Genomic DNA, 10842 nt, shown 5'->3' on the forward strand with positions numbered 1-10842 from the left:
CACAAATGTAACTATATTAATTTTTACAATTATTTATTAATGTCCTAGTGCCTTATGACTTAAAAGATGAGAGTGGTAAATGTTACAGACATGGAACTGTTCAGTCTGTTATTGATTTTTATTTCCACTTCACTTTTATCCAAAGAGACAGAACTATTTGCACTGTATTTATCAGTGGGACAATATTCATACAATACTACAACCTAGAAATAATTTGCAGGTCTCAGCAGCACGAATTATGTGCCCAGCTACATCTGATTCAAATATTATGCTAATTAACAGTGAGCGGTGGTTTCAGACATTACAGTGCTTCACTCGCACTGACTCTTATTCTGTCTGAAAGAATGAAAAGACGTGCTGAAGGTGGAGCGTTTCGACCAATCAGATGAAAGCAGCGTTTCAGCTCCGCCCACAAGTGCAAATAAAATATTGAAGCCATAAACCGAAATGATCAAAACGTACATGGACCAACTGTCTTGTCCATGTTCTCTCACTTGAATCCTCTTCTTGAGATTTGAGTCTCTGACTTTCTGCAAGCATTGCCTTGTTCACGCAGTGATTGACATGGCGGGAGGGGGCGGACACGTGATCGGCTCGGAATGCATTTTCAATGTGCACATTGAATTTTGCTACATTCATTGCGGGACACTGAATGAAAATGCAATCGTAAGTGTCTTGACTGTGAGTGTTAATGCATTTAAGAAAAATAGCATGTAAATGATAATTTTGCCACAGTTTTTGCTTGAACATGTTATACATATCTAATCATTTCTGTAATACATTTTCATTTTAATTTTGCAACTTATAAAGCGTTAAAATTAGTTTTCATTTTACATATTAAAACTGGTGTATGAAATGGCAAATGAAAATTATGTAATCTAATTTTCATTTTCATTTTGTACCAAACGTTGCACAAATGTATTGGAAAATGTAAATGTAAATACAGAAATGCATTGTCATTTTACATATTGCATTTGTCATTTTGCATATTACATTCCAAATTGAATATTGCTACCCATACGCTTCCATAGAAGCAAGCGCGGGAGCGAGCGAGTTTGAATGAGAGATGAATTTAACATCTTTATTATTTCTGTTTTAACGTTTTTCCTACATTATTTATATTAAAATATGTTATGTAGGCAATAACTCAGTTTAATATTTCACTAATCTACTGAGATGGCATCGTTGTTAACTTACAAAAATGATGATAATTTACATTTATTTTTTCGTTAATAACAGGTAACGTAGTGTATTCTGATGTAAAATTAACGGTCGCCTTAGGACGCTCTACAACCATCTTATCTGAGCTCAAAACGCTGCTTGAGAGAGAGTCAAGATACTAAAAATAATAAATACATATTATGAACGTGTTTATGTGTGTTTATTATGAACATAAAAGCATTACAAAAAAATAATAATTATATACCATCGATGAAACCACAAAGCTGACACGGAGGTATGTATAACTGCAATATAAAGTAATTTTGAGTATTATTGCTATTAGTATTATTTTCTAAAATTAGGTACATGTAATATAAAAGTACATATGGCAATGTTTTTGCAACAGCTTCAAGTCTCACGCGCAGTGTAGGCTATACGTCACTGTCCGAATCCGTTCACTTATTTATTTGTTCACTCCTTCCTGATATAGTGAACTCAACTGCCATACACTATATAGGGATTAGTGAATGAGTGAATGCGTGAGCGATTTCAGACACAGCTACAGACTTCGTAGATACGGCTCAGCTTTGATTCGCTGTTCCCTAGTAACGCGCTGCGCTGTAGTGATTGGCTGACTCGAGGGTCAAGGAAACGGGAAGCGCACAGGTTGCGCGTTCTTGATTACTTTCTGGGGAGGGCGAGAGAGAAGCAGCGCTGCTGCGGCTGATCGAGACTATTTCAGAAACGCGTGGCATTTACAACAGGAGGGGCGCGCTGACATATCACACGACTGATCGTCCATAAATGGGGTGCTTCTTCTCCAAAAAATCGAGGAGAAAATCTCCTAAAAAAGACTCTGATTTGCCCGATGGGGACGAGAGCGCTACAGGCAATGACCTCCCAGAAAGCAACAACACTGCGCTGGGCAGCGACAGCAACCAGGAGGCTCCCAAGCAATACAGCTGGGACAAACGAGAAAAGGTACGACGCTGCATTAGAACCCGTTTTTGCGAACTAGACTGTACTACACAACGTTGCATATTTTTTTAGGAGTGATACAGAATTAACTCCAATCAGAGTCCGTCAGAAATAGCTATTGTTTGTGTATGTGCGTTAACTCAGTTCGCATTGTTAAGCCCATTTTATGCAGTTCACAACGCGCTAGCGATGGGTTTGGCCCCTCTGAGTGTTTCCTGATGTTGCCTTCGACTGACCATCGATACGAGTGTCTCTCGGGGGGCGGTTATAGGTTTTCAAATGCTATGGTACATAGACAGAGCTTATTATCGGCTTAAAGTCACGGCACGCAACTTGTTAGCCTGGCACTTGCCAGATAGCGCTGTGTTAAGGATTAGCACATATGTGGTGTCGCCATCGACATGTATGACACTTACTGTACCAGAGGGAGGAAGAGAGCGAGTAATAAGGGTAGGAGGGAGTGTCTGTCCGCCCCTCCAAACCCATTACAAAGCGTTGAGAGCATTCAAAAGTGTCCGGAAGTTAAAATATTTTATGTTAAAATATTGCCTTGGTCCAGGGGCGTAGATTACGCGGGGGACGTGTCCCCCCCACTTTTATCATCACGGAAATTCGTCCCCCACACTTTTCGGGCAGGTGTGTTCGTATATTGGTTTTCAAGAGCTGGTGTGAATATAGATTTAAACTCAAAGAGACAGGATAGTCTGCGAATGACCTGATGTTTTTTTCGGACCCAGAAGGCGAAATGAACACCACGGATCGCTAAACTCTCCTGCCGTGTGTGTGTGTGTCTGTGTGTGTGTGTGTGTGTGTGTGTTTCATTCATACTCGAAGCCGGATGGCGCTCTCGCGCAGAAAGTCATACCAGGAAACTCCTAATATGGACAATAGCGTCCAGCTATTGCTGTATGAAAACCATAGACTGCAAAAAAAAATATGGACAAAACGTCTGTGACGTCACCCATAGACTTTCTGAAGAACGGGTTTGAAGCCGTTTATGGGGGGTATGGGCTGCGCCATCTTGGAAAATCTTGGGAAATCCTAACCCCGCCCACCTTCTGACGCAGCGTGCTTCACTCAGCTCGCTCTGCAAATTCGGTTATCTCTGTGTATATTTTAGGCAACGAAATATGTTATAAAACACCATACTTACTATTTTCTTTTTCATTAAAAGAAATCGTAAACATTATAGCCACACAAATGTGGTTCAGGCAACGCATATTGATTATATTCAACTACACATAACGTTTGTCTATTTATGAAAAAACAAAATATAAAACACAAACCTGCCTCTTTTCATTTTAAATATAATATAAAAATATTAAACATTTTATGGTCCAGGCAATATGTGCATTTGTACTAAACAACAGATTTTGCAGTAAACAACATTACAGATCATCTTTGTTGTATTAGAATTTAAAATGACAAAACTCAACCCAGTCTCTTTTTGTTAAATTTCAGTTTTATCAATATTAGCCATTATAAAAGTATAAGTAAAAGGTATAAGAAGCTATACAAATAAAGCAAACAATTCAGTTAAACATACAAAGTCAGCGCTCTAGTCTAACCATACATCGGTAAAGTTAAATAGCTTATAAAGTTATGAAACTTCCCCTCAGCCAAATGATTGCCCAGGGAAAAAATTATATATTTACGAGACCAAAAATCACCCATTAGATATACACAAGATGAATTATATCTCATGTTTAACCACTACAGAGACCCCAGAGTCCGCGGCAAACTTTAGAAGGTCTAGCCGAGGAAAGACTGCTTCAGGCGGGGTACATGAACGCCGAGCGCCCGGTCATCGCTGGATCAACTGGATAAAATTTTCATAAATCTTTAAATAAACCACAGATTTGAGCTTTAAACAACTACATTCTCGCCTGAAAACCTCTTAAAACTACATTTCATGATACAGAAACAGTAGTATTATATGTCAACTGTATTAAAAAATGGCGCTTCTTGTTGTCATTCTCCGTGGCGCTGCCTTGTCAGCTGTCAATCAAGCTGTCACTCAAAGTTAACCACACCCTTATTGTCATATATTTTATATCTAAATACGATCTAAACTAACGAGTTAGAAAAAAAATCACCCCCCTCACAGTTGTCAGGCACTCGGAAGCTATCGAAAAAAATACAATAAAAGTCCATGGGACCAACTTGTAAAAACATGAATTTATGCTGTGAAAACGGACATTTTAACATGGGGGCTATGGACATTTGCTCCCTTTTGGGACCTTCCCCTGGCGGATTTTCGATGTATTGCAGTTTTTCGCACTTCCGGGTAGGCTTCATTTTTCAGATCAGAATGTTGCCGCTTGATGAAAACAGTTGTTTTCAGGTTTGTTTTTTCCAAGTCCAAAAAAATCTCCAGCAGGTGATAAATAAAGTATATGAAAAAAGTGTTTGTAGTACATAAACAAATCATTATTTGTCCAGCAGTTATATATTTGTAAGCCAATTAAAAGTTAGAATTTAGAGAAAAATTAAAGTTGCCTATAGTATCCACTACCAGTCAAATGTTTTTGAACAGTAAGCTCGTTAATGTATTTTTAAAGAAGTCTCTATTTTTACTAGCCTATTTAAAATAGCTGTTTTCTATTTGAATATATTTCAAAATGTACTTTATTGAGATTTCAAAGCTGTTTTTTTGCATCATTACTCCAGTCACACGATCCTTCAGAAATAATTCTGATGTACTGATTTGCTGCTTATATATATATATATATATATATGTCTTTATCATCACTTTTGATCAATTTAAAGAAATATATATATGTCTGTGTGTGTGTGTGTGTAATTTCTGTCCCCCTCACTTCTGAAAAGATGGCTACGCCCCTGCCTTGGTCGATGCTTTCAAGTGCAGATTGAACGGCAATGAATTCATAACAGTTTGTTCAACAGTTTGAGATTTCTCTAATGGTCTGTCAAAGGCAGTGTCTGATCTAATAGATTAGATTAGTAGTTCTCAACCAGCAGGGGTTAAGAAATGAAAACTTCCACAAGATACACCACAAGATAAATGTACAAATATTTGTATATGTGACCCTGGACCACAAAACCAGTCATAAGCAGCACATGTGTATTTAAAGCAATAGCCAACAATACCTTTTATGGGCCGAAATGATACACTTTTATGCCAAAAGTCTTTAGGGTACTGAGTAAAGATCATGCTCCATGAAGATATTTTGTACATTTCCAACCATTAATATATCAAAACTTGGGTCACGTATTGTATTTATATAGAACTACTGAAAAACTTGATGGCTCTGTTCAGTTTTTAATCCTAAAACCTGACTGGGAATTAGGGTTTTAAAACAGTGTGTTCCTTTGGGAGTTTTCAGTGGCTGTTTTGGGTCTGTGGTTAAATTTTGGCTTGAATTGAAAATTCGCATTATATGTTTTCTAAATACATGATATAGATTTAGTAGAATGACAGCCGATGCATAGAACATGCCCCCGCCTTACATGTTTTCTATAACCCTCTAATCTCTGATATGTCACAATAGAGTAGAAAAAGGTTTCATCACATTACTTAAATTCTGTAAACTCAATAAGGGTTGCCAGGGTGTTGCTGTGTGATTGTCAGGGTGTTTTAAGTGGTTGTTAGGTGCTTACATACTGGCCCAAGTCAAAAGAGCTCTTGATTTCTGTAATAGTCTCTCCCCATATACAGAACAGGTGCCACCTTCTTGTTGTTTCCATTTTGTGTGTTATCTTCTGCCTGATGAAAATTAATTTGCAACATGCTGCATGATTTGAGGTATCATTTCATTGTATTTCAATCAATTCAGAATTAATTTCCTGTTGAAGTGTAACCTTGTAAAGCCTGACATATAAAACAATATATATATTTTTTTGTTTAAAATTAGCAAAGAAAAAAGAAAATTTTAAAAAGGTTGCAGATGTGTTTTATGTTTTGTATAGTATTCGATACATCAGGCTTTTATGGCTCATATAGTATAGTGATAATATGGAGCTCAAGGGGTAGGGGAAAAAATTTATTTGGAAACCCAAACAAGCAAAATTATGCATTTGGGTGCAGACGTTGTTACTTATGTGGCCAAAAAGTAAAATACAATTCTGATAGCTTGTAATGTAAATCAACAAGAATTGTATAAATATATAACAGAATACTTACACGAAATGCATATAAATATTAGTTGTCACTCCATCTCCCAATATTATGTCTTAGTAAGATAATTTTTTTAATGCTTAGATTTATGTTCAGAGCTTTGTGGTTTTAATTTTAGTGGGTATATAATATTATCAACATAAAATGCAGTGCAATACAATGATGATTTTAAGACAAACTAAATGTTCCTCAGAAGCCTGTTGTATCACATTTGAAACTTACATTTTAACAAGTTTTTCTAAATTTGATGCATTGATGATCAAGTAAACAAAGTCACTGCAGTCCCTTATGTGTTCGTCTTAAAACAATACAAAAGCTATTCCCATGTTTCAATATAAAAATCATTAAAAATATTAAAGCAAATAGACATATGTACTGTACCACAACCTTTGAGATCTTAAGAATGTGAACTATCAATCATTGGACAGAATGTTTTTTAGCAAAGTTTTGATCATGCTGATAATTTAGAGGGCTTAGAAATTATTGTTATCAAATATTATACACTAGGCTTTATAGTGTTAATACTTAGGGTTTGTTTTAGTATAGTTATATAATTTTAGTATAATTGTTGTAGTATAGTTAACTACAACAGAATTAGTTTTTTTTTTAAGACAAAAGCATAATGTCTCTATCTCAGGGGTCACCAATCTCGGTCCTGGAGGGCCGCTGTCCTGCAGAGTTTAGCTCCAACCCCAATTAAACACACCTGAACCAGCTAATCAAGATCTCACTAGGCATACTGACTTTCAAACAGGTGTGTTGGAGCTGGTTGGAGCTAAACTCTCCAGGACAGCGGCCCTCCAGGACCGAGATTGGTGACCACTGCTCTAACTAATAAACACACATTTTGATGGAGGGAACATCCTGTTACCAGAGTGTGAAGGGAACTAGAAAGCAAAGATAGCTGATAATGGTTTTATTGCTTTTATTCTCTATCTATTAACATGTTTGCAAATTATTATAATTATTATTTTTTTTTGCAGGTTGACCCGAAAGACTTCATGCTGACAGGCCTCAAGAATGAGACAGTGGGCCGGCTGCCAGGCAAACTCAATGGCCAGCAGTTTGTTATTCAGGATTGTGAGAACTGTAACATTTACGTATTCGACCATTCGGCGACTATTACCATTGACGACTGCGTGAACTGCCGCATTATGTTAGGTCCGGTCAAAGGCAGCGTGTTCTTCCGAGACTGCAAAGATATCAAGTGTGTGGTGGCCTGCCAGCAGTTCCGCACCAGAGACTGCAAGAAAATGGATGTCTTTTTGTGCTGCGCCACCCAACCCATCATTGAGTCTTCAACAGGCATGAAGTTTGGCTGCTACCAATACTACTACCCCGAGCTGGCTTTCCACTTTAAGGACGCAGGCCTCAGCATCTTTAACAACAACTGGAGCAATATTCACGACTTCACACCTGTCTCTGGGGAAACCAATTGGAGTCTCCTACCAGAAGATGCTGTTGTCCTTGAGTGTGTGCCTCTACCAGATCCTGAGTCCGAATTCAAGTCTGTGAGAATCTCTACTGAAGCAAGTCGGAGCATAGTGCCCCTGACCAAAGGAGGGCGCCGTACTGAGAGCGAAGAATCCTGCCTGTTTGTCTTTTTCGCTGGAGACTACACCACTGCTAACGCACGCAAGCTTATTGATGAGGTTAGAACTCGTTTGATAGAGTTAATGCTGTAGAATTTATAATTCACAACCGACATCACGTAGAGCATATTTGTTCATCTTTGAAACTTATTTGTTACAAGCTTCAGGTTTCTCAACCAGGAAAGTTATTTAGAATGAGTCAGCATTTCCTAAAGTGGCATTTCTAAAGAAAAGCCGTGTGCTGCTTATTCAGTTTAGCGTCTAATTGAAAAACATTGTTCAAAGCAAGTTTTTCATGTTAATTGGGAAATTAAATCCGCTTTCTTCAGTCACTCCACCTATATAAATAGAAAATCTATACTATTAATATACTACTAAGAATGTATAGGGATGTATACGATTTCCAACTTCACTTAAATTTGTAGCATTTATCTATTTTTTCCACTACAGATGTTGCCTCCATATGATTAACCTTTTAACTCCAAAAAAAAGCCTTTATATCAGCACTTACTTTCAGAAGTTAATGAAGTAACTGACTGTCTGAACATATCTTCAGTTGTGGGCACCTTTAATCGTTGGTTCTATTATTTTGTTACCGGAAGAAGGAAGGACTCTGCTGTGTAGTTGTAAGGGTCTGATTTGACAATTCACAAAATAATAGCGTCAGTCATAGTTAACAAATCTAATTCAAATGAATTTGCTCTGCGGCTTCTTGCCATGAATCCAAATGTTCTAAATATGAAACGCTTTTATGCAGAATGCAAGAAAAATTCTAATAATCATTGTGTACCTGTAAGAACCACTGATTTGGTGTTCATTCCTGCATTTTGTTTCGATATCAACACATTGTTTAAAAACATTTACATCTATGAAGTACGACTGTAGAATATAAAGAGGATACTGTAAAATCATTTTAGAATGGTAAAACAGGAAACATTAATATCTTAACACATCATTCGCATGGATCAGTCACGTTTACACAACAAATGTGCAATTAAAAAAAAGAAATGTTGATTTCACGTGGCTTTAAACTACAGCAATATTTTGTACCTAAACTATCCTTGCCCTCTGCTATATATGGATTTGTCAAAGCGAAATTGTGAGGAAGAAACAAAAACAGACAAAGCATCATGTGTTTCACCTTTTTGTTACTGACTTTGCGTAGAAATCAATAACTTTATAGTGGTGATCATTGTTTTATTTTAATGGTTCTCAGTTAAGAAAAACACACAAACTTTAGTCTGTTCACCAATGCATAATCTAACTGATTTGCAAAAACCTTTAATTTTGTGGCATTAATTTTTTGCATCCACCTTAATGCAGGCGACCACCAAAGGCTTTATCCTCATTCAGACCAAAGAGGTGTCCATGCGTCCTGAGGATGTGAACCGAGTGTTCCAGAGTAATGCAGAAAGCCTCACTGAGTGGATCACCAAAGGTGCCGTAATGCATTGTGTTATACCAAATAAGAACATGTATAGGCAAATATATATGTCTTATATACCTGATCTGTGTTCCTGCAGGTCCTGTGGTAGCCCTCGAGCTGAATGGAGATGGTGTGGTGGAAGCATGTCGATCCATTGCCAATGAAGTGTTCAATGGAGCTAAGGTAAATATAAGAGGAAGCTATTACTTCTAGTCTATCTGTTGAGGATTTGCTCTGATCATCTAATGTTTTTCATGCTATCTACTGCTTTTCCTGCAGTTGTTTGTTTCTGAGAGCAAAAATACATCCTCGCGTGATGTCGACAACTTTTTCAACTTTGCTGACATGCAGATGGGACTTTGAAACTGGCACAGAGGAGCACCTCAAATGAATGTGGGTTTATATTTGTTTGGTTATGTTAGTTTTGTCATTTCATTGAATTGGAATTACATATGCGAAGCTACTGATATTTTAACACATTTATAACCACTATTTTAACAGAAATATTTGCTCTGTGATCTAAATATTTAACATTTTCATGCCAATGAAAGCAGCATATAGTCAGTAAGGGTATTTGGTATCAATCATGAAGGCTAGTGCCTTTAGATAGAGAACAAAATCAAGAACTGGAACTTTAGCCTAATCAAACATTGCTGTGGACAATTTATCACTCATGCTGAAAATAATGAATTCGATTATAAAGATATTTATTGAATGGGTTTTTCCCTAGCTGGAAATAGCATTTTATTCTCCTTTGCTTGTATACATTTTCAGTACATATTGTATAGCCGTTTAGTTTGTGTATAATAGGTAGTTGTAAAAAAAATGCCAGAAAACATGAATTGTTGAATCAGGTTTTTTTATAGATATATATATATATATTTAACAGAAATATATATTTACTCATAGCCATGTGTTTAATTTCTTTTCTTGTTATCATGGCTTTTGACTTGTCTCCAAATTGTATTTTCTATGTTTTTCTTCAGTATTTTTTTTATTGTAAACAAATAACATTATAATGTTCATATAAGTTTTTAAGGTAACACTGTTCTAATAAGAATGTAAAAAAGTTCCATCTGATGTGTTGAATGTACTACTAAAAGGAGCTTTAGTTGTCTCCTTTACACTTCTCTATTTTTGTAGGAACGTTTTAGAGAGCACCACTTTCCTGTGACCAAAAAATGTTTGAATATTTGAGAGAATCGCAGTGTACTTTTTTTTTTTATTTCTAAATGGTTATTATTTGTACGAGACAGTTTTGTTGAGTTATATATAAGCTGTGATTTTTCAATACATTCATTTTAGTCCAAAGTTATGTGTCATCTCTTTTTATCTGCAATCAGACACAGATCTGATGTGACTGCATCTTACTACACTTATGTATTCAGATGAATATCAACTGGTGCAAATAGTTTTGAGTTGAGTACATATTTGATTACAGAAACAGATAGCAAGTTACTATAAAATCTGGTTTAGTAGTGTTACATAATGTCAGAAACATGACAACAGTTTGAAGGCCAACCTGGAAGGCTAATTCGGACTGGTTA

The 10842-nt window shown here is 36.5% G+C and overlaps 1 protein-coding gene across 1 annotated transcript; it reads left to right on the plus strand.

The window, feature by feature from the left end:
- Positions 1–1818: 1818 nt before the first annotated feature.
- rp2 (RP2 activator of ARL3 GTPase) lies at positions 1819–10606 on the plus strand. The gene is made up of 5 exons (XM_059570889.1): positions 1819–2142; positions 7261–7929; positions 9193–9307; positions 9393–9478; positions 9575–10606. The coding sequence occupies exons 1-5, from the start codon at positions 1966–1968 to the stop codon at positions 9656–9658; spliced, it is 1131 nt and encodes a 376-aa protein (XP_059426872.1). The 5' UTR covers positions 1819–1965; the 3' UTR covers positions 9659–10606.
- Positions 10607–10842: the final 236 nt, after the last annotated feature.

Source organism: Carassius carassius, chromosome 17 (assembly GCF_963082965.1).
Source record: "Carassius carassius chromosome 17, fCarCar2.1, whole genome shotgun sequence".
Taxonomy (NCBI): domain Eukaryota; kingdom Metazoa; phylum Chordata; class Actinopteri; order Cypriniformes; family Cyprinidae; genus Carassius; species Carassius carassius.

Coding starts and splice junctions, on each gene's coding strand:
- rp2 (XM_059570889.1), top strand. CDS start 1,966: ATGGGGTGCTTCTTCTCCAAAAAATCGAGGAGAAAATCTCCTAAAAAA. Junction 7,930..9,192: donor CACGCAAGCTTATTGATGAG/GTTAGAACTCGT, acceptor ACCTTAATGCAG/GCGACCACCAAAGGCTTTAT. Junction 9,479..9,574: donor AAGTGTTCAATGGAGCTAAG/GTAAATATAAGA, acceptor CTTTTCCTGCAG/TTGTTTGTTTCTGAGAGCAA.